The sequence below is a fragment of the Crocodylus siamensis genome, chromosome 3 (genome assembly GCF_052110815.1).
Source record: "Crocodylus siamensis isolate JL-2025a chromosome 3, ASM5211081v1, whole genome shotgun sequence".
Lineage (NCBI taxonomy): Eukaryota > Metazoa > Chordata > Crocodylia > Crocodylidae > Crocodylus > Crocodylus siamensis.
In genome coordinates, this window is record NC_143397.1 from 19053277 (window position 1) to 19078548 (window position 25272).

At 40.8% G+C, this 25272-nt stretch overlaps 1 protein-coding gene across 3 annotated transcripts in view; it reads left to right on the forward strand.

The window, feature by feature from the left end:
- Window positions 1–25272, forward strand: part of WDR7 (WD repeat domain 7) — a 301904-nt gene that overhangs the window by 238833 nt on the left and 37799 nt on the right. For all 3 annotated transcript variants that reach the window (XM_090037845.1, XM_090037847.1, XM_090037846.1), the window contains exon 25: window positions 12473–12572. In XM_090037845.1, coding sequence (XP_089893971.1) covers window positions 12473–12572 — 100 coding nt within the window. The remainder of the gene's footprint in view (window positions 1–12472; window positions 12573–25272) is intronic.

Consider the following 25272-nt stretch of genomic DNA (forward strand, 5'->3'; position numbering starts at 1 on the left):
GGAAAGAAGAACCCTGGGTACACCTATGGGCTGGGCATAGCTAACCTGAGCAAGAGATGACTGGACGGTCGGTCACGTGGCTGGGGTCACCTGGCCCCAGATTTCTTTCCTGCTCATGCAGGGGGCTGGACCCGATGATCCTTTGGAGTCCCTTCCAGCCCTATGATTCTATATTTAAGTGGAGAATATATTAGAAGTGCTTCTGCCCATACCTTAGAGATGCTTATGCACTGAAATGAAAATTCATTGCCTCAAGCATACTTCGTAAAAAAAGAAGTATAAAGGGAGGGCTCCAACTTTTAAAAATAGCCCGTACAAATAACTTGGTACATGTAGGAGACTCATATTATGCCAAATTTGAGATACAGATTCTGTCTATTGGACTGCAGAGGCCAAACTGCAAACAGCATTGCTTGTCTTGAGATCCTTCACCTATGACAGAATAAGATGGCCAAGGATGCTGAGGAGGCACTTATGAAACCACCAACTTAACTGCTTTCTCATAGCCTCAGCAAAATGTATTCTCCTGCCAAAATTTGGTCTTACAGCAATGTGCACATCATTTAGAAGGGAGTGGTAGCCTTATTCTTTGATCCCTGGTGTTCATCAGAACCTCATTATCAAGTGGATGATTTTTAATGATGTCCCCTTTTTAATGGTAAGGCCTGACTGCTACAATCAAATTAACAGTTGAAAATTAGGCATAATTACAAGAAATGCAGCCTGAGCTTCCATTTGCATTTGCTTTATACACATACCCAACACACCCCACACACTGTAGAGTGGCTGTCAGCCTGACTGTGGGGAAATATAAAAATTAATCGTGTCCTGAACGATGTGCATGTTCAAGGCCTTCCATCCTGGTCCCTAGGGACATAATACAGGTATCCAGCTGGAACAAGAAATTTGACTGAGATAACAAGAAATAGTCACAGCAAAACATCTGCATGAAATAATCTGAGTTTGTGGCAACTGCCACTTGCTCCTCATATCTTCAAAGACAGAGGAGTAGGTGAAAAGAAATCTCCTGATTTGTTACTACTGTTCAGACCTTTGCCAGGTTAACGGGATATGTTCCATGTGTCTGTCCTACCTAATCGCTACTAAGCTTCTTATGATATTATGATCATCATTTCCAGTGGATCACCTACTTCCCACATGCCATGCTTACCAGTATGACCAGTTCCCCCTTGAATAATTTCTAATATATCTGTCAAGGTTTTATTGTTCCCCCATTGGTGTCTCAAAGATGAACAGAATTTAGAAGCATGGAACAAAAGCTCAACTTCAGAGAATACATACTGCGTACCTGACCAGGCCTGCACTTCTTTTGTTTGTTAATTCATATGTCAAGTAGTAGAGCACAAAGGGTCTTATCTGTTTTTTAATTTTTAAGACCCTCTCATACTCAGTGTATACAATTCAATTGAAATTAAACCTCACACATATCAGTACAGCCCTGTTGGTGGCTTTAAAGCTGTCTTGTAGTTTGTTGTGTGTAAGCTGCTGAGAGAGAGTTTTAAATTGTCTGTCTCAGAGATTGTCTGTCTTTTCCTTTTGAGTTTAAAGAATTAATATGTATCATTTTAGCTAGCCAGGAACATAGTGGGTATTTTTTTTTCCTTTTTCTCTTCATGCTCATATTGTTGATGGTTTGGCAGGTTTGGAGGAGGCTGAAAGGCACAAATGGTAGTTAGGCAGCTAATTGCTATTGACCTTCAGTTGGAGTTAAACACTTACCTCCTGTCTCTGCCTTTGAAAGTCTACCTCTTTATTCTTAATGTTTGATACTCACAAATAATAAAATGTGATGTATTGTATATGAATATTTACAATATCCTTAGGGTGTCATAAATACTGTGGTTATAACACATTAACACACTTGCAGATTATGATATTCATATATCATTGGCTGTATTTTAATTTAACAAGCTAAGAAAAGAAGAGTAGTTTTAAGAAAAGAACAGTTATACCGTTGACAGGTATGCAACTGATAACAGTAATCTTCCTTTTTACTGATACTTTAAAAGACTTAGATGGAAATGGAGATGTCAGGGCAAGTAAATATTCATGAAAGATATCTCCACATTGTGTTGTAGTTTTATGTTGCAGTTTTTAACATTTACATTTTGTTAAATTGCTGATAGTATCTCTAACTGTACATAGTTATGACTATTGTAAAAATGATGCAGCACTTCATTGAACTAATTTTTTATATTAGTGGAAATTTTCATGTGATTTGAACAAATCACTGAATCAGTGGAGATGGTCCAAGAGGTAGTGCTTGGACATAATCCCATTACTATTTTTTTTAGTACCTTAATGATCTCCCTACTATGCTGTTTTAAATGTGCATACCTGTTGTGACTGAGTCCGTTGCTTCAACAAACCAAAAAATATTATTAGGCCTGTTTATCTCAAATGTTTCCTTTTTTCTGTGCTGGCTTTTAATATTCAACATCTTGAAGTGTGTACTATGCCTTTTTAGATAAAATCCCATCTCCGTTAGGCTCGTAAACCCATGGCATCAAGGAATAGTATTCTGGTTCAAACACTGGATTAGCTTTTCTTGGCATACAGATTTAGCTGTCATCCTGTTCATTACTGTGAACCTGAATAAATCCCACTTGCTTATGACTCTAATAAGCAATATATTTTACAATACTTGATCTGGATTGATAATGGTTTTCTCTAGACTTTTGTTTCTCTGTCTAGAATGACAGTAACTTGTGTCACACTATGTATAGACTAGTATTTATCAATATTCCATAAATACTTGACAGAAATTTTAAAATCCTGAACAAAAACAATCAAATCAAAAGTGTAGCTGGAGGAAAGTAAAGTATTTCTGAAATTCTGAGAAACATTTCAGATAAAATTGAAGTTAGAGAAGTTCTTATTGGCTTCTCTTATTGGCTGCTTGTTCTTATTGGCTTCTTATTGTCATCAATTTTCCTAAGACATTCTTATGGTCTGATTTAGCAACTTCATGCACGTAAGTAGTTCTCCTGAACAGAGATGTTCTGGACACAAGTTTAACAAACTTTTCTAATTCAGGACCTCAGAATGGGATCGACTGGCTGTTCTGTTCGTATGCTACTCTTTTTTCCCCAAACATGAAGTTGGGCTGAATTTAAGCAAACAAATCTTTTATACTGCCATTTATAATGGAGAAATTCCATCAGCAGAAAATACTAATAAATATTAATGATTTAATTAATTAATTGTTTATAGTAATAAAATAATCCACAATACATTTAATGTATACATATTGGAAAATATTAATAATTCCAAGGGTTAAGCAAAACAAGATGTCAACACCAAATCTTACATAGAGTCCAATTTTCATGTAGATTGAACTATTAAGTAATTACAGTAATGAGATGTATTTACTGAATACTAATATTGTATAAGTAATTTTTTAAAATGCAACACAGAAATCTGAAATATATAGATAGATAGATAGATAGATATCTATCTATCTGTCTGTATATCAACATGAGCTACATACATACCTGTCACAAGCAATATGCAGTAAAGGGAGGGAGAAGGAGAAGGGAAGAGGAGGAGGAGGGATAGAAGAAGAAAGAAAGAAGTGTGCAAGGACTAATAATTTAATTACCAATATATTCTAAGAAATCTCTCTAAATTGTGCCAAACTTGTTGAAGCAGTTAAACATGCAAAACGTCTCTCTGGATAGGTGCCAGTTATGCCATCTCACTAAAGCAGATTTCAACCATTGGAGATGTCCTAATTGTCCAATGGAGTAATATAATCCTGAGAGTCATTAGTAAAGGGCTGTTATAGAAGTGCAATCCAGCATGTTTCTATTTGACCTCCTTGGGTATAGACCCAAGAATACACATACTTGCCAAAGGTATTGGAGCTGTGTTTGAAACCATATTAACTCAGGTTATAATGTCTTTCTGAAAATAATTGAGAATAGGGCGTGACAAAAACATATGATTGAGTGTTGCCTATGATGCAGTGCGTCTCCAACACATATCTTATGGCAGTATATTTATTTTTTTAAGTTTAGAGGGAGCCCAGTGAAGATCAAAAATGATCTTTTGTTATATCAATGCAGTCTGAAAACAACTGTAGATGGCAAAATATTCTAAATTGCTGATTTCTACTAGGATTCTGTCATCTGAATACCTAGGTCTTCATTCCACTAAAGTCTTAAATAGTCCATACCAAGTCTGTTATGTGACATTATATATTCATAAAGTCATGGCACAGAATGGGGAAGAAAATCAAATTTCAAAGCAAAATTATGTGTATCCAGTGCATTTGCTACACCTAAAGCTTCAGGTCCACACTGATTTTTTCAGTACTTGATACATCCACACATATTGCCATTCAGCTCTTTTTTGGAAGGTTAAAGTCATCACATATCTCAGAGAAGGATTTAAAATGATTTCCCACTAGAAGCTGTTCTACATGTATAATACCCTTATACGTCCAATTTCTTGTGGGAACCATGTTTCAAAAGGGATTGTACCAAATAGGAGGCCTTAACTGAAGTCTTATGCCTAATTACACTATAAATTCGTTCTTTTTTTCGAAACTTGTCAGGCTGCAAAAATTGTAAAGGTTAGAGAGTTAAGAAGGCAAGTGGGCGTGTCTACATATGCATTTACTCCAGCCCAGATTTACTGTCCAATAAGCTACTGTATAGTAAGGGTTTTTGGGTAGGTGTCTACACATGTGAGGATTAGGGAGCCAATTTGCTGTTGGGTCCCTGCAACCCTGCAATGTGCCCCTGTGGCCACTGGGGAGAGCTCCAGGCTCTGGTTACAGATGCCAGCTTTTGGCAGCCCTCTTTAAAAGCCAGTCCCATGCTCTGGGCAGCCTTTGGTCAGAAGCAGCATGGCAAACACAGAGGCAGCACACGGTAGCTTTGTCCATGCCCATTCTGCCCCGCCATGCTATGGCTACCTTGGCCCATGGCCGTTTCACCCTGACCAGGTGCGACTAGCATCCTGGGATCCTTCTGGTCACCATGACTGCCCTGCTGACCATCACCCTGCCCAGCTCCCCCACAACCAGTGACCACCTATCCGCCCACAGCTCACCATTCCATGGCTGCCACCTCTGTGCAGCTGCCACTGCTGGGGCTGCTACCACGAGGGCTGCCATCACTTTCCTGGGCCTCCAGCCCCACCACTACTGGGCCTGCTGTGCCAGCCAGCACTGACGGCAACAACCTCATCCAGCAGACCTGGGATGATAAGCAGTGACTGGACACCTTGCAGCTGAGCCAGGATACCTTCTGGGATCTGCTCTAGCAGCTCCGGATCCACCTGGAGCAGCAGGGCACTGGCATGAGCCCAACCCTCCCCACCAACACCACGGCCCTCATGCTGCTGAAGCTGTCCACACTCACCAGCCTCCGGTATGTGGGACAGATCGTTTGGTGTGGGCAAGGCTCTTGCTGTGAAGGCTGTTCTGGTGGTGTGTGGGGCCTCCAGAACATGCTGGGGCACACCATGTTTCATTTCCATGACCCCCTGGCAGTGCTGACAGGATTCCATGCACTTGGGTTCTCCCAGTGCACTGGGGCCCTGGATAGAACCCACATCCTGGTCACCTGCCTGGCCCATGGCACCTGCATGCCCCTATTACAGCTTCAGGAGATTTCAGTCCATGGTCAGGCAAGCTGTTGTGGACCACCAGGGCATGTTCACCCATGTGAATATCAGCTAGGCAGACAATGCACACAATACCCACTTCTTTCAATACTCTGGCCTGGTGGGACTGGTGGAAAGTGTCTGGGTCGCTTTGCACTGGGGGTGCCAGACCTGCAACTGGGCATCATCATAGTTGTGCCCCTGCTCATCGGGGACCCTACTTATCGGCTCCTGCCCTAGCTCATGTGGCCCCATGACTTATCAAAAGCCCCCATGACTTACCAAAAGCATCCAGGAGCATGTCAAAGCTAAGAAGGAGGTGTACACCCAATGGAAGGGAGGAGCCATCACCAGGGTGGACTATACCTCCATTGCTCAGGATTGTAGAGAGCCTGTTAGAAAGGCCAAGGCAGAGATGGAACTGGTACTAGCAACCCAGATCAAGGATAACAAGTAATCCTTTTTTAAATACATAGGGGCGAGAAAGAAGGTTCTGGGTAACGTGGGGCCTCTTCAAGACATGCTTGGAAATCTGGTAGTCTCGCCAGATAACATAGCTAACCTATTTAACAATTTCTTTTCCTTCACTTTTCTGAGCAGGGACCAGGTCACCCTCCCCCTCCCCCCACTGGGATCCCTGATGGTCCCAGGGGAGGTGCAGCCAGGCCCAGGGTCAGTGAGGACCTATTCAGGGATCTTCTGGTGGGACTGGACATGTTCAAATCAGCAGGTCCTGATGATCTCCACCCCAGAGTGCTGAGGGAATTAGCAGAGGTCATTGCAGGACCCCTGGCACATCTTTACGAGCACTCGTGGTGCTCTGGCGAGGTGCTAGAGGGCTGGAAAAGGGCCAATGTGGTCCCCATTTTCAAAAAAGGGAGGAAGGAGGATCCAGGAAATTATAAGCCTGTTAGTCTTACCTCGGTCCTGGGAAGTGCCTATTGCTAATATGTTTAATTAGTTTATATAAATTCTCTTAAGTGCTAGATGATCAAGTTGCATGCATAGCTACCCTGTGTAGATTCATTCACCATATTTCATTGCATACAACGTGCCTGGAATATAATACCTTGTTTTTGAAAAGCAGAATAAAGAAAAAAGATTTTTCCAGAGTTATGGCCACATACAGCAGGGACAGAGAGTAATATTCAGCTGACTCACTCTCCCTTTCCTGCTTAACTAAAGCTGAAATCCTAGTTTCTGCTGAAGATTCCTCTCCATAGCTGGATCTTTGCCTTTGAAAAGAGCTAAAGAATCTCCAGGGCTTTGAGGAGAGAGTCCAGGAGCAGCTGGCAGACAGCAGCATTATCCTAAGAAATGTTAGCTTGATTAGTGGAACATCAGGACCATTAAAAAGGAAAGATGATAAATACCTGTGGAGTGAAGAACAATGAACCATTAAGTCAACTGACTCCCTCAGCTGCCTGGATTAGTAATTCCACAGCTGCTGCACTGTAGGGCAGAAATCAAAGAGGAGTGTTTCTGTCCTGAGCAGATAATCAGCTTCCCCACTTAATACACACACTGATTGAAGAGCTGATTTTTTGGGGAAAAGTTCATGTTGTGTATAAGAAAATACAGTCCCTATTTCTCTTGCCTTTTTCCTCCTGATTTTTGTCATCCATTTGTTACACCTTGTCTTAAAATAACTTGTCTGATGGTGTAAAGTGCCTAGTACAGTGAGTTCCTGATTCCAAATGGGTAATAGATCCTTTCAACTTGATTACAGTACAGATGATAAATAATGACTGCTATAGGGGTGTGTGAGATTTAATGACAATACACAATGGTAGGACCATGATCTCTGGGATGTGTGACTTGTTGGAATCTAAGAAACTTATATTGTGGTTATAATCATCTTCAGCTTGTACAAAATAGTTCAGTGTTTAGTAAATAACATGGCTGTAACACTATTTGGATGTGAATTACAGCAATGTACATTTTCACTGCTATTGCCAGCAGCTGTCAGTAAGTTCATGTATGTGAAACATTTTCTGAGAAATAGCGCATTTAATTTGTTTGTACATAATTTTGAGTAGAAAAAATGAGAGTGCCTTTTATTCCATAATATTATGGATATAAATGGAAGCAGTGCCACCAAATCTGCTTTTGCTGTGGCTTAGTATAACTCCTGCCAAGAACACAGTAAAGTTACTGCACATCACAAGAAATGTATACTGTCCTTTTCCACTCTGCGAGGTAGCTGGTTATAAAGGCCCACATCAGCTATTCTCCTATATACCCTGCAGCCTATAGGTTTTGTGGGAAGATGTTATAAACAGGGACTACAAGCACTTATTCCAGCAGAGACAGACTAAAGTTACATAATGAATCCCAAATTCACCATATTTACCTGAATCCAAGATGACTTTTATTAGGTACATGGATAATTATAACAAAATTATACATTTTCCATATATAGAATCTTATTTTGGGGTGCTTGTCTTTAATGCTTCCCCCCAAGCGCTACAGTGAGAAAGCAGTGGCAAAGAGCAAGCAGCGGGGAGAGGCAAGAGGCCTACTCCCCATCTCTTGACCCTGTCCCTCAACCACGTGTCATTTCTGCTCCCCCGCATCTGCCCCTTTACCCCCGGTGCTTGCACATCCTGGTGCCCTGCACCATCAGCCACCTCTCCTGGTGCCTGTCCCCATGCCTATGCTACACTTCACCCCCTGGCACTTGCACTCCGTGCCTGCCCATCTCTGCAAGTCTCAACCTGGCCCTGGCCCAGCCATGCAGCAGCATTGGCAGCACTAGCAGCTCCAGCCTGGGGACACCAGTAGTATAGAAAAACATACAGGAACTGTTTTAAGTGTGTATATTTTTAAGAAATTAATATGTATAACTTACATCCCTCTCTCAGAATGGTCAGAGGCTTGTTCAATAAGTATCGGAGTAACAGAGAAGCATGTTGGTTTTCAGAAGAAAATCTGAGAAGAACAGATATTTGTGAAAGAAACTAAATGTGCAGAGGAAGGGCATAATAGTCAAGAACCTGAATAGAAACTGATTATATTTTTATTTAAAAAAACACCTACAAAGTTGAAAATGAAATATCTCTTCTCCACAGAGGATTTTTAAAAGTAAGCTGCTGTTCTATAGAGTGATTGATTCTTCTTTTCAAGTAAAAGGGCTGACTCAGCTGTCTTTATCTAAACATGCACGTAAAATCCAGTAGCATGCTGTATGCTTTGGTACGGTATTGTACATTGTTCTCGTCTTTAAAAAATCTTCTCACCAAAATGTGGATTGTGGATTGCAAAGTTGTACATTACACCCATGTGGCAGTGCAGTAGGAATTAAAAGTCATAAAAAGTTTACATTTCTCAGATTTTTTTTTTAATCATCAGATGCCACTTGTTTATCTCCATGTATATTTTTTCTGCAAGAATAAATATAAATCTCAAGTTTATTGATTGTGTAGAGCAGCCTTACAGAACTCCACTTAATGTTCACCTGGAACAAATAGTTTTTTAAACACAGGTGATCAAACTTTGACATGGCTAATATAAAATGCTTTAAGTTCTCCCTTACCTTATTCGCATCATCCAGCCTTCGTACCTTATTTCATATTTATGTCTTGTAGACATTTAGAACATCACTGCCCATTACGTTATTAGTGACCGTGCCCAAAATATGGGTCCTTGCCTCTGTGAGGCTCTTGTTTCCTACTCTTTACAAATTGCCGTGTCAGTGTATCCTTTTTTTCCCATTGATAAGGAGTCAGAATTGCCTTAGTGCCAGCTCAGACTGATGGGTCTGAAAATCCCAAAGTTAAACTTATTGACAGAGCTAGTGTTAGGGAAAGGGAGTAAGAGGCTTTTGGTACCCAGACTGGAAATGTTCCCAGCCAGTGAAATATTTTCCTACTCTTCTTTCCCTCTCCTCCCCACATACCTCATGGAGTGTACCATTCTATATTGACAAGACAAAGGTAAAAGTTAAGGTATGGAATAACAAATGTAACAGCTCATTATGTTCTTGTGTTATGTTGTTGGCAGTGCATGTCGTGTTTGGAGTAGGAAAATAATTTCCCTTCCTTGACTAATCTTGATATTTTTTTCTCTATTTCAGCTGTACAGTGGACTTAAGCAGGGGTATTAATATTGTGCAATGGGAAGCAACAGTATTGTAGTAGTGTTGTAGTGATGTTGTAGCCTTGATGGTCCAGAAAATATGTGAGAAGCTTCCGAATACACAGCACACTTTGAGTATTTGCCCCAGTGTGAACAAGAAGGGTGCCTTGTACCCAAAACCATGTGTAAATCTCTCCCAAACATGTGACTGGTACGATAAAAGATATTACCCACAAAAATCTTTATCTCTTGCATATCACTGTACTGGCCCAAATCTAAGACAACCCTGAATTTAATATGACCCCCCAATAAATAAATTTGACAGCGGGGGGAAGCAGAATGATCCCCCCGCACTTTCTTCCCTTTGTGTCTGCCCTCCTGCCGCCTCAAGTCCCTGCCCCCTTCCCGTCTTCTTCCTGTGCCACTTCTTCCCTGTCCCCCCGTTCTTGCCTGCTACCCTACACCCTAGAGTCTCTACCCCTACCTCCCCTCCCCCCCCCATCTCCACATCCCTTCCTTACCCTTGCTGTGCTCTAGAAAACTTCATCCCTTCTATAGCCAGGGGCATGGAGCATGGGCACAGTTATTTCAGGGCTGGGCTGGAGCCATGCTCCATGTCCCAGGCTGCAGCAAGGATGGAGCCTGCCAGCACAGAGCAAGGGGAAGGGGAAGAGATGGGTTGGGGGGTGAAGGTTCAGGGAGTGAGGCAGGGTGTGTAGACATGGCAAGGGACAGGCAGCAGCTATAGCTTCAGCCCCTACCCAGGGTTGGAGCCAGAGCCTGAGCTGGAGCCACAGCAGCTGCCTGCCAGGCAAGAGGCTCTTTTTACCTGTGTTCAATGGGGGATGGGGGGAACTCATCTTGTAAATGAGTAAATACAATATTACTGGTGTTGTTGGTCTCAGTCTAGTGACCCAAAGTGCGTAATGGTAGAGGACTGTGACTGATGTCATTAATATATGCTTTTCTGTGGATACAGCTCCTCACTTAGGGAAAGACATGATGAGAGATGCTTGCTTTTGGACCGCCAGATACCTGGAAAATTTCAATGATGGCTGTTGCTGCATATAGATATTCATTCAGTTGAAAGAAAAACATTCCTCTAGCCCCATGGCAGGGGAGCTTTGCAGATGGGCTCCCTGTCAGAGGGCGCTCTTGGGCTGCTTCTTGGGCCACCCCCACCCTTTAAGGGAGGCCGTTGACAGCCGGCCTTCTCCCCTGCCTAGAAAATGGAAGTTGGCAGCTGCTAAACAAACAATTTGACCCTTGTTTTTGCTAGGTTATTTTTCTCCCAGAGCAGCTATTTTTGCTATGGGAGAAAGAGCCTGAACACCTGTACACTTTTGGTTTCTATTGGTAAAAACTGAACATCTGTACTTGGCCCAGGTTTGTAGACAGTTAGAGCCTTGTGTGACACGTATTCAGGGCTCCTAGGACTTTGGATGCCAGGAAATGTTTTATTTTTCAAATAAACTAATTAATAGGAATGCAGCCATGTGCATTTATATTTATAGTGGCTTTATGTTTAGCTTTCTTGCAGCTGACACAAAACAATGGGTAATTGTGCAGATGGTGAATGGCAAGTAAGGTTCAGGTTTATCTTCTCTGTCCTGGATTAAACTGTGCAATGGGGTTAGCCCTGAAGATCTGGCTCTAAGTTTATTTCCTTACCCTTTCTAACCCAAATACACAACTGTACTCCAGACTCTCCATTCCCATTATCCCATTGTCCTTCATCAAACCTAGCAATTTCCTTTTTCTTTTTCAGCATATTTTTTGCTGTTTTTCTCTCAAGCTGCCATCTAGCCCCACTGAAATGAGTGCATGATTCTTGTATTTGTCCAGCTTGTATAGCACTCAGAGATCCTTTAAGAAGAAAGGTGATATATCAATATAAAATGCTGCTGGTGTTGTTTAACCCATAAGTATGGTCAACACCATATTTTTACAAAATGATTTTAGTAGTTTCCTATAGAATTTGCTAGAGTGTGATTTAACTATTGGGAATGTAATAGTGGACACTTTTACTTTTCAGAGATTTGACCTGTGTTTTATCAGAAAGGTCTGACTGTCCAAAGGAATTGTATTTGGAATAAGAATCTGACATTGTATTTCATGTTAAAGGAGTAATAATTTTTTCAGCTTTGAAAGCGACTCTGTTTTAAATTATGTAGTGCATGAACATCAGATCAAAGTATCATCATGTGATATTAAGTAGTATCACATACTTCTCACTTCCTCCTTGGCGGGAGGAATGTTATTGCCCTTAATACCATTTGTAATTCATTGCCTCTAATGTGAGGAAGCTGTCATTAGGTGGCAGATATTTTTCCTTCACATTTTATCATCCTTTCTTTTCATTTTGCAGTTAAAAAGACAAAATTTGAAATTGTTCAGTGCATGCAGACATGCTCCTACTTAACCATTCTATGTTCTGAAGTTGTCAATCTTCATTATTTATTGTAACAAAATCACTAAATATATTCAAATATTTTGAAATGATAGAGCAGGCTAACACCTTGACACAAATCTCTCACGTTCTGAGACAAGATCTGAACTAGACATTTGCTACGTTGGTGTATTTATTCAGAGTCTGGTTGTTCTTACTTAGGAAATGCAGTGTATGCTGGAGCCTAGGAATGAATGATTTCTTAAATTAATCTGTATACAAGCACTAATATTAATTACCAAAATGTATGGTAAATTAATTTTAGCAAGCAGGTCAGATCTCACCTGTTACTTATTGCAATGTTCCATTCAGGTTCTACATGGTCAGCTATTATGAGCGCAGTCACAGAATAGCAGTGGGAGCTCGCCATGGTTCAGTAGCCCTCTACGACATCCGGACTGGAAAATGTCAGGTAAATAAATCATTGTGACTTCCTCCCCATAAAATGTGGAAGTTATTGAAAGGAAAGAGAGACTAGCACAGCACCAGTTGACACACTGAGCTGCTGGAACATTATGGATAATGCTAAGGGGATCAATAGTTTAATGAAGGACTCAAAGTATATAGAGCCCTACTGTCTTCATTCACTGGAACTGAATTGCTGCCATAGATGGGTTAATAACAGAAACTCAAAGTTTTGTGATACTTCTCACAGAACAGTTGTCAAAGAAATCTCTTGTTTAATCCTGATTTTTATGTTTTTCTACTTACCAGCATACTGTATGGGTTATTTTTCTACAGTGTCCCTCCGTAAAACCGTACTATGCCTATGCTTCAGGTATATTACATTTTCTAATATTAAATACAACGTGACATTAATCCACAATAATATTAAGTAGTCAAGCAGGTTTTCTGATTTGGGAAGATATTTATATTTCCATGTCTTCTTTTTAATTTCAGCCACATTCAAAATCTGTGTCAATATAGTTTATATTTTGATATATTTTTCAGAAAAATGCAATGGCTAATATTCACTCTTATTTGTAATATAAAAGTCCCAGTAGAATTCCAAAACTTTAAGCTTAACTATAAATGGAGAACTATATACTGTATATATTACATCTGTTTTGTGGTTATTTGCTTTCTCTAATTTTTGCATGAATGTAATGATGCTTATGATCGCCTGGCTTTTATGGCCTCTATTTATTCCTAGAACAGGTACAGCAATACCTGTGATATTTTACATTTACAGTGGTACTTTACATTTCCCCAAGCTAGCTCAGGAACATCTCTGACCTGAAGGAACAGTTCCTTCTCTCTTCTCAGCTTTGGCTTTTCCCGCTGATATTGCTCTTGTGGTTTTCAGCTGTGGTAGTTTTATAAGATGTTTAGAGATCACCAAATTTCTTTTACAAATAGCCACGTGGTGCAGGGAGGGATCTAACTTAGGGTGTACCTCTGCAAGCTGGGGAAACCCACGCAGGCAGTTCCAGGGCTTTAGGAGCCCCATCCTGCATGCCTGGGCTATGAGAGTGCCTGGGGCATTCAGGACCATGCCCCTGAAGCCCTGGGTGATAAGCATGGGCAGCTCCAGGCTACCTGCACTCTCCCTTCTTAAAGGAAATGGACATCTGCCAGAAAATAGCAGAACAAATCCATACCGCCCATGTTGTATCCACAAACATGGGCCATTTATGGTGTGACAAAGGACGTGGATGTTTTTTCACTTGGTCTTTTGTGCCACTATAAAAATATTTGTGGCAGTTCAAAGGTGACATCTGTTTACATCCTTCTTGACCTTTTTTGCCAAAGTTCTGTGTATGTTGGTATCCCTTTCCTTCCAGCCATTCAGCCACCAGGGTCACTGTACACCTGTGTATTGAGAATCATTCTCTGTGTCCATTCAGAAACACTACTGTGACACCTTTGCTGTGTGCTTAATCTCAACAAATGAGTGTACAAATACTAGATAGCCCCCAAACCTTGGAATCTCATTCCTGTGACTAGTCTTTATGTGTTTTGTACCTTTTACACTTCACTATATCTGTATGTTCTTATGGAATAAGGAGAATGACAATTCAACCTCTTCTTTCATTTAGCCGCTAGACTTTGAATTCTTACGTTTTTAATTTTAAATTTATTTCCTAAAATGTCTCCTGGGTAAACGCACACATTGTCAGGACCTAGCGCTTTCATTCCAGGCAGTATATCTGAACAGTAAGTTCCAAAATGTGTCGTATAACATTTTATACAGTCTGCCAGTTCTAAATGGTTAAAGGCCAGAGGTGCTGATAGACAGGATGGCTAAGTGCTTACAGCTACATGTATGTGTGGTTGAATCTGCAATGAAAATCTTCCCTCTGGCTTGGTTTGCCCTTGGTTTAGCAGACATGCTAAATAATCTTATCTTGCTGCTTTTTTCACCTAGTCCTTTTAAAATGCATTCTGAATAATAACCACTGGCTATATTGAAAGAGATTGTCTCTGGCTAATGTTTGCAAGTCATTTATCCATAAATGCCCTCTTGTTATTGCTAGTTGACATTTTATTATATTAAATTACTGGAACTAAATCCAAATTTGTTTCAATGACTTGTTTGAATAATGGTATAGGTTAATTTAATCCTCTATTGGAATGTTTAGGGCACTGTTTTCTTTACTGTCCTTAAGACTGTAGACAATCATGTGAAGTGGCAGATAAATTCCAGTTGTCTGAGAGAGACCTCCAAAGTGATTAAGGTTATATACCATTTTAAAATCATTTTGATAATACTATAAGAGAATTTCATGAATCACAAATATAATCTTGATGGGGAGACAGAGAATAGCCATCTGTCAGTTCCAGACTTCTTATTTAGATTCTGATCCTTCTGAATTACTTCTCACCCACATTTGCTGCTAGAAAGCTGCTCAGTAATTATAGAAACCAAACTAGTGCTAGCTGGAAAACAAGAATTTAGTTGGATGAAAAAGTTTTTGAGGTTTTGATTTTTCTTTGAATCTTCACTGGAACAAAACCTTTTGAAACATGTCTCAAACAGGACAGACAGACAGATGGTTAGACATCTTCCTACCTACAAGAATCCTACCAGGACATCCAATTTGTTACATAAGGCTGCTTTGATTTAATTTTTTCTTCCTCCCTGCTCTTGCTAGAAAGTCCATCCTGGATATAAGAAGTCTTTCTCATGAAGGTCTTTTTTGAAACAGATCAATTTCTCTAGAACGTTTTGGCTTTGTTAAATCTGCCTTTTTCAACTGGAAAAAATGTTAAAAACGAATTGCCAAAAAATTTCTTGATCAATTCTAATCCAGTCTGTTAATTTCCTACTAGTGTTAATGTTACTACAAATAACCTAAGAGCCTAGCTTACAGGGTAGATAAAGGGGGAAAAGTGGTTGCGGGACAACAGTTGGAGAAAGGCAGCCTCTAAGAAATGCAGGAGATTAGATGTATAGACGTGTGTGGACATTTGGTTCCCCAGGGACAAGTAGCAGTGGTACACCGATGCCACATGCGCTTTGGCGCGTGGCAAGTTGCCCCAGGTGGGGTAGAGGAGGCTGGGGCCAGCACTGGGCTGGCCGCAGCAGCCTTTCCAGAGATCCTGGGGACCTCCTGGGGCTGCAGCCATGGCAATTCTGCCACGCAGAGCCTGTCTGGCAGCAGAGCATGGCTCCGGGCAGCCCGGCTCAGCTTTCCAGCAGCACATGCTGGCCAAGTGTGCGTTGCTCCGGGTTTTTTTCTGTTTGTTTTGGTTTTTGTTGTGGTTTTTTGGACCCCTGGATATCCAGGGGTCAAAAAACCCAGGGCAGCACACCCTTACAGCGCAGAGAACACTGGACTATATGGTATGTAGTGCTACAAACTTGTATGCAACACCACACACCACGCTCATCTAGATGCGCCCTTAGAGGTTATCCATGCTGTGGTGGCGGTGTCAACGAATATGGGTCAAGGACTCCCCATCCACCCTTCTTAGCAGGCATGCTCCAAACCCAGATGTTTCCTGGTGAGGACATTGCAGATAGTAAATCAGGGACAAAGGAGATTATTTTATAAATAAACCTTCCAAGTTTCTCTTTGATTTTACTAATTTAACATATTTTAGTAATGTACAAGGTATTTTGGTTCTGAAATAAGTTGTTCTGAAATATACCCATATTCAGAACCTATGATGCCAGATTCAGAAAATGAGGACAGACAGAAAAGCCTTCCTAGAAAGGCAAATAGAAGAGCTGCCTTGTAATAAATTTATATTATTCTAGATTAAGGGGTCTGTTAGTTACATACTGACAAAAAAGGCTCTTGTTGCTTTCTTTTTTATTGAATTAGGAAGTATAGATAAGTCTTTGACCAATACTGAATACTTAGGCAAGGAACAGGCTTTAAATTTACAACGTCTCCTATCATAAGAGAGCGGATAGCTGTTTAGAGGGATTCTTGCAGAAGAGAATGGGCTCTTCCACAAGAAATTTGGATCAGTTCCTATGAGCAAGATCTCCCTCCTCCCCATCTAATTAAAATGGTTCCCAGCCCCTCAGGCTTTTAAATGCTACACTTACTTACTACCAAGCTGGAGGTACGAGTTCATAGCACATGCAGTGATTTAAAAGCCAGGGAGCTGGAAATCAGAGTCAGGGAAGTTCTCCCCAGCTCTGCTTCTCCACATCTCTGACTTTAAATCACCCCACGTGCAGCCCAAATAGCTGAGATTTAAAAGCCGGGGGGGTGTTATTGACAGGGTACCCTGTCCCAGGCAGGGGAGGGGACAGGCTGTCAATTAATGGAGTTCTGTAGGGCAGAGGTGGCCCAAGGCTGAAGGGCTTGCCTGTGTAGCTGTCCAGCCAGGAAGCTGGAACACATATATACTCTAGCTCCTGGGCTATTTTTCTAGCAGTAAGAATTTCAGCAGTAATTTCTCTGAAATTCTTACCTGTAGAAATAAACACTTATCCTTGACCCTAATTGAAAGATACTCAGACTTCAAGAATTAAACTCACAGAAAAGTTTTTGAAGTTTGAGAAGCAATTTTAACAGCAGAAGGCCAAAGGTACATCTGAGTTCTGACAACTTATCTGGGAATTGTAATGGTAGTGGCAACATTTGACTATTTTGTCAGATACTTCTCAGTACTCTATAAAGTGCTAGGCCTTAATGCAGATGCCATTTGCCATTCCTTGAACAATCACTACTAATATGGTATCAAAAATTATTTGGTTGGGAAGATGGCCAGGGATAAATTTCTTCCATGGAAAGGTAAAAAGCTGCTTTGTGCCATTTTCACTAAAGCCAGAGCCTGCACTGCATTTGCAGTTGCTGCTTGTTTTGACATCATTGAAAGTATCGGTTTTCTCTGCACAGAAAAGTTGCGCCAGTTTATACCAATATAATTCCCAGTGGGGCCTTTATTGTTAAAGAAAAAATGGGGAGGTGTTTCGTTGTTTTTTGCAAGCTTTTGGGATTATTTTACACCCATCGCTAAGATTGGACAGATTGGAAAGAGTCTAGTGGAAAATGACAAAAATGATTAGAAGCCTAAGAAATGTGACTTTCAGTCTAGGAAAAGGCCGAAAGAACTAGGGTTATTTAGCCTGGAGAAGAGAAAGCCGGAGGGGGTAGGGGTAGCATTGAGTAAAGTCTATAGAGAGGATGGAAGTAGGCCTTTTTCTCTGACTGTAAGGAGCAGGACTAGAAGCAGTGACCCAAAGGTACATCAGAGGAAATTTAGGGTGAAGTTTAGAAGGAAATTTTTTACTATAAGGGTGGTCAAGCATTAGAAGAAGCTACGTAGAGAAGTTGTGGAATCCCCATCCCTGGCCTCTTACAAGAGTAGGTTAAACAAAAACTTGGTTTAGTCAGGGATGATCCTGCCTTGAGCAGGGGACTGGGCTGGATGACCTCATGAGGTCCCCTCCAGCCCTACTCTCCTATGATCATTAATGCATGCATTAATCATGCAAAAAAAAGACATGCTTTTATGCTATGTTGCAAGTGTGTCTATATAAAGGTATACTGATAGGAACATAGGAGCCTCCTGGCTCATCATATCCAGTCCCTTGCTGTTGCAGGCAACGCACCATATAATCTTTTCCATGAATTGACCATGCTCCATCTAAAAACTACTTAGGATTTTTTCCCCCTCTCCTCCTGCTGGAAGATTGTTCCAGAATTTCACTGCCCTGATTGTTAGAAACCAGCTTCTAATATTTATAATAATGTTTTTCTTATACAACCATAGTCCCAGGAAGTATGTGCCTTCCCAGGTATTTACCCTCTGAGGTATTTACAGTCATCAGTGAGATCCCTTCTCTGCCTTCATTTTTACAAAGTTGAATAAACTGAACTGTTTTACTCTCCTTACCCAAGATGGGCTCGCCATTTCCCTGATACACCTAGTAGCCATTTTCTTCCCCTGTACCATTTTGAATTTTTCTTTCTTGAACATGGGTGACCAAAATTGCAGATGAGATCTTACAAGGTCTGCCTTGTACAATGGCATCAGCATACATTTTAAAAATGCCTTGATACATGGCTGTGCGACCCCAGTAGATGCCAAGGAGGGTGTGGCAGAGGATGGATTAGACTGGACCTGCCTGTGTAGTCTATAGACAGATACTCTTCCCTCTAAAGCAGTTAGAGCCAATGCTCACTTCTGTCACTACTAGTATGCCACAAATTAGCCCCATACCCTTCCTGAGTACCACTCCAATCTCCTTCTCCTGCCTGATAGGCATTCTGCTCTCCAATTCCTGCCTGATTTGGTACTCTGCTTTCTGCTTCTTGCCCTATGCTCCCTGCCTGATCTCCTGTACTTTTAACTGCCCTATCTGCCACTGTGATGCCTGTTTCCTCTCCAGCATGCCACATGCCTCATACAGGGGCATGTGTGCCACAGGCTGGCCATCACTGCCCTAAAGCTCCTGCCGCAGTCAGAGATAGGGTGCTAGATGGACCATTGGTCTGACCCAGTTATGGTGCTTCTATTCTTATGGTGGTTCATAGGCATCTTGTGATTAGCTAATACATTCAGTTCTTTTTCCTCCTTAGCTGTTTCCAAATGATGAGCCCCCAACTTGTAGCAAATATTCTTCATGACTATGTACTTGTACTTTGTACAGCTGAATTAAATCACATTTCTGTTACTACTCTTCAAGGTCATTCAGTTCTTCCCATAAGAGATCCTGATCTTCCCCTTCCTCTGAACTGATAACACCTCCTATTTTGTGACATGAGCTTTCTTCTCATAAGTTTTATTAGCACGCTTCTATTTTTTTTCTAAAGCCACTAATGGAAATCGTAAACAAAATCGGCCCCAAGGCTGACTGTTGAGGCGTTCCACCAATAACCTCCCTCGAGCCTTACTGTTCAGCCACGTTAAAGACACATGGGTAAAATCCTGGCTGTATTGAAATTAGTGGGTGTTTTGCTATCCCCTCCAATGCCATCAGCATTTCACCCAGAAGAATTGCACAGCTGTGTCTGATCTCTTCATAGATTAATAGGTGGAAGAAAGGCATCTATCTTTCCATCATAGTTGCAATTCAGATCCATTGCAGTCAGTGCAAGTCCATTTATTGACCATAATTAGCTTTAGAAGAGTCCCATACAGAGCAGCTGTGATGTTCTAAGCCAAATATAACAATGACCGTACTTGTGAAAGTTATAAAGCAACAATGTGAAGTTCAGTGCAGGAGCTTGTGACATCAGGGTAGATTTACTATCTTTAAAGAGACATTGCTTTAAGCTTCACAAAGACCTGACGTTGGAACTAATGGTAACATCTGAGTAGACCATGACTCTTCTTTTTCTATCTAAAGGTAAAGATTTTTCAGAATTGGAGGCTTAAAATCGGGCACTCAACTGAACACATCTAAGTAGGTGGCATGATTCTCTCGTTAAATTAAATTTAGTAGGAGGTCCGCATGCTCAGCACTTCTGTAAATTAGGCCATTTAACTTTAGGCAGTCGATTAATGTTATCTTTCTGTAACAACTGTTTTGATTACCTCCTGAAAGGAATGTAAGTTCTTGCCTGCACATGTCAGTACATTTGATTACATGCATACTAAATAGGCAGCTCCTTTTTGTAACTAATTACAAGGAAGAGTTCTAGATTGTACAATTTAACAAACAAATAACATTGTCATGGTGGTATTATTTCTTTCTTACTTCCTTAAAAATCTCTGCAAGGTTTTGAATATGATAAATCGGGGGGGGGGGGACAGAGGGGATGTAACCTGTGGCATAACTGCCACAAGTGGTACAGGCCCCTGTTGTGTGGCACACAGCAAGTCAGGGAGGAGACAGGTAGGGCAAAAAGCCAAAAGCAGAGCATGAGATTAAGCAGGGAGCACAGGGCAGGAAACAGAAAACAGGAGGAGACTGGTCAGTGAACACAGAGTAAATGCAGAAACCAGATCAGCAGGTTGGGCAGAAGAAGACAATCAGAGTGGCATTCAGAAAGGAAGCAGGGCTAATTTGTGGTACACCTGCTCCCTCTGCTATAGCTTGTAGAAAGAATCATAGAAAAGTAAGGCCAGAAAGGAATTAAGCCATCTAGTCTACCCCCCTGCTTAAGGCAGAATCATCCCTGTCCTAACCATCCTAGACATGTTTGTCTAATCTGTTCTTAAAAACTTCTGAGGATGGAGACTACCTAACCTCTCTAGATAGCCTGTTCCTTGAAGGGACAAACTCAAGGAGCACATCCAGACAAGTGTGGTATGTGGTACCACAAACACATCTGCAGTGCCATATGTCGCACAGTCAGGCCTTCTCCACGCTGCAAGGACACGCTGCCTGTGCATGAGCTGCTTCTGTTTGTTTTTTTCCTGTGGGCTTTTCTGACACCTGGCTATCCCCACAAGAAAAAAACCAGAGCATCACATGCTCAGGGAGCATGTGGGGCTGAAAAGTGGAGTCAGGCTGCCCAGAGCCATGCTGCAGCTAGCAGCCAGGCTCTGCCTGGCAGGATTGCCATGACTGCAGCCCCAGGAAGGCCCCAGAACCCCAGGTAAGGCTGCTGGGGCCAGCCCAGTGCTGGCTCCAGGCTCTCCTACCACCCCCAGGGTAACTTGCCATAAACCAGTGCCTACATGGCACCAGCATTCCCTGGGAACAAGGAACAGTGGCGCAAGATGCACCGCTGCTCCTTGTCCCTGAGGAACCGAGAGCATCCATACTCATTTGGATGCGCCCAAGGCAGTGAATGAGCATTTTTAAGATCAGTAGCTGAGACTAATTCATTTAAGCTATAATCGCTGATGTGCACTGTTTCCAAGACTTCTTTCTTGTGTGTCATACAGATACTAAATGGAAACTACCCCTTTTTGCTTAGACCTCGGCAGAAGTTGATTTTTCTGTGAGGTTCATCAGATGGGGTTGTCCTGAAAACGTTCTCTGTAATGAAAGATTAGGGCCCTATGGAGAGAGTAAAAGGAGAGGTTTCCCAGGAGAGTAAAAAGGTAATCCTTGGTCTCTGAGGCAGCAGACCTCTTGTACGTGTTCCTTCCTGTAGCAATTTGACTGATTCAGCCACTTAGATGGCGTGACTGCTTTCAAGTTGTCCTGTTTGTGGGTGGTGTGAGTGGGATCCTGCATGAGTTGTTTCTTGCTCTGAGATTTTCACAAAGAAATCTGAACAGTGATGCTGCTTCAGAAAGTAACATCTCCAGGTTTAGCCGTCCTGCTGGTGCCTGGGGTTGTGTGAAGGAAAATTCACCGTGGAGTACCAATAGCAGAGTGCCTTCAGGATCCTGAGACCCTGGTGGGGATAATTCTGCAGAGGCCATGCTTCCCTTTCCACGCTCTTGCAGAAAATTTGTAGTAGAGACCAGTCTAAGGTCCACTTCTACTGTGTGATCCCTGGAGACAATTCACTCTGATGTTATCATGCAATATCATTTGCAAGCACAGAAAGCAGCCTTCAGTGATATTAGTGGTGCCTAAGTGTACAGTTCAAAATGTCATATTAGACTGTATCAGAGCTCCAATTACAAGTTTCACCAGTTGATGTATTTACTGTTTGCAAACTGCAGGTAATTAAAAGAATTTACACATTAGCTGTTTCAGTCCCTCTGTCTCTCTTGGCAGCAGCATGCTAGGATACAGTGTGTTAGGGCAGCATTGATTTAGGCAGTGTGGATCTTTGTAAGACTGAAAATACCAGAGACCCTAAAGAATAAGAGCTTTTTACATTGTGCTTATTTTTTTAATTTTGTGGTGTTTATCACTGACCAAGGCATAAAGAAAAGAGATTGGTGGCGCATTATTCTGCAGCTTAGAATATTTTTCATCTATTAAAATATAACTAAGAATGAATGACATATACAGTCATGCTGTAGCAACAAGCACCCTTAAATCCCAGCTGATAGTAAGACTATTGTGGCTTTTTATTTACTTAAATTACATTTAAGATTTAACAAGAGTGTGTTTGGCTGTTCTTATATGCTTTGTAAATAAACTTGGTCATAGTGGGCAGCAGTAGAATAACCAGCTGTCCTTCATATATATTCTGCTAAATGCAGTTACTGTATTTCCGTACTGTAGGTAAAATAGGGTAGTCAGGATTTTATTGTCTGATTAAAGGAAACACGGAGGGATATTTTCTTTGAATTATCAGAAACAAAATAATTATTTCATATGTACTCAATTTTTCCTTCCAGCATATTTTTATTCATGTTTGAGAAAGATGGTTGTACACAGTAACTCAGAAATTACATCTAATGATTAATACAGTGATGGATGTCAAGGATCACCTTTTCCTCAACAAGTAATAAATCAACATTTATTTGTGATAGTTTCTTACTGAAAAATTTGCAATATCTGTATCATATATTTAACAAGGAGTCAGTTACAAATACTACCTGTAAAATATTGCCTCAAAGCAACAATAATCTGCATTTCATTATTTTCCTCTTATTTTGAATCATTAGTTATTGTATACTGTACATGGATATCTATCGATACAGTTCTTTAAAAACAGTTGGTCATTAAATATTAGACCCATAATTTATAAAATGTTATGCATTTAAGCCATATAGTTCATCAATTACAGTAAAATGTAGATTTTCTTGTTTCAGATTTTTTAAAAACATCTTATTTCTTTTAGGAGGCAAGTTGGATCCTTTTTGTGATTCATCATAAGTATTCCACATACATAACATCTTTCTCTAGTCTTTGTTTATAATGCAATGTATATAGTATCTATTTCATTATGTTTCCCCTTAGCTCAATAGACTTTTAAATGTATAGAGTGGAGATACTCTTTATACATTAAAAGATAATGTTTTTTAAACATTTCTATGTAGTAAATGTTTACTTAACTATTACGTTCACATTGTTAATATTAGATATATACAAAGTTTTAATTAATTTCATTTTTAGGGTGCTTTCCTACAATGGTAATAGTGTACTGTGGGAAATGGAACAGGGCAGTGTCCTTCCCATGGCTGTATTGATTTGCCCTTCAGCTGTTTGCAGTGCATAGAGAACCTAGGGCCTTGTTGTTGATTATCTACACAATGTCTCTGTGAACATTATTGACCCATTGCCGCTTACTGCCTGTGGCTCTTGATTTTTCACACCGTCTCCATGACACTCATAATAAAACATACTATCTTATTGCTACTCAGCTCTGGAAGCCAACTGATCTAGCCTTAGAACAACTGCTACATTTCTGGAGAACATTTATTGTATGTGGGGTAAAGTGTTGTAGCAATTTTAAGATTGTGTCTTGTGCTCTGTTTTAGCAGATCCCTATATACTGAGGTTCAGCACCACCCTATAAAATTTTATTTTGTTAAAAGAAAGAGGACTTACAACTTTTACATTGTATTGTTGAAAATGAGAATGTAATTGTGCATGAGGTTGTGGCAGAACTAACTGTAGAAATCATTTGTCTAATCAAGACCATTTTATAAGAATGAAAGACATGGAGAGGTGATGAACATGTTAATCTGAGGCAGCTTCTAAAATCATGCATGCTTTAGTAATGTGTCCTAAAGTAAGTGTAATAGAAATCTGAAGCATGTGTTTATCATGCTTCAAGCTAACTAGCTATTCCTTTCTTTTAAAATTTACCAAATACATTCCCAGGAACTTGATGTTTATACATACGTGTAGTGATTGTATTAGTTTTCATATGAGAGGGGCTTTGGACCATTACTGCAGAAAATAGTAAAAGGGACTATTTTTGGTTACCAATAGATAATTGTATAATATTTGTACTTTGTATAGTGTTTAAGGCTACAGCAGGGAAGCCAGTCCAAACCTAGTTTTACTTGAATGTATAGCCAGATAATAGTATCATTCATTAAATACAGCCACCTTTATAAAAATACCTTTTTAAATTTTACTCGTGTTTTGCTCCTTTCAATTAGTTTTATACCAAAGCAAACAATTAAGTGGTCTTGTGAATGAGAAAAAAAGGTAAATTGCTTTAAGAAGACCCGGTAAATATAATAATCGTACTGTAAATCGTAACCCTTCCATGCATTGTCTGTGTGTGCGAATTAAATGCATAAAATTCGTACAGCTGGTTTCTGCCATGCTGTAAATTGAATGTGGAACCAGAGGCTGTTTGAGACTCCTGCGTAGTCCTGGGTCTGGGACTGACAATCAGCTGATTTTGGGGTCATTGCCCCAGGATCACACAGGAGACTCAGACTGGCTTCAGTGAAGTCCTGGAGTGGGGACCCACAAGCAGCTGATTGTCTCAGTCCTGGACTGCACTGGAGTCTTGAACCAACCCCATTACATTCCTGGGGCTGGTTGTTGATCCCCATCCCCAGGTACTCAACTTTCAACTTGCTAGTAAGGGCGGGGGAGCCCAGGATCCCAGGCTTCCTCTGTACTGACAAGTAGTAAAGGCACCACTGAGATCTGATTCTCTAAGAATCATATCCCATTGTGTAATTAAATGACCATGTGCCAGGGGTCTGAGATACTACATCCTCAAATTCCAGGACATATCTGGGTTCTTCTAGTCTCATGAGGTCTTTGCACTATGTCTATCAGTATGGTATCTGTACACCTTCCAGGGGTAATCTGATGGACATCCATCACATATGATGCCTCTCCTAGGGAAAGAAATTGGGTATGGATTCTTTTAATACATTTGTAGACTTTTTAAATTCTAGAAAAGACCATTGTGATGATCTAATCTGTCATGCTG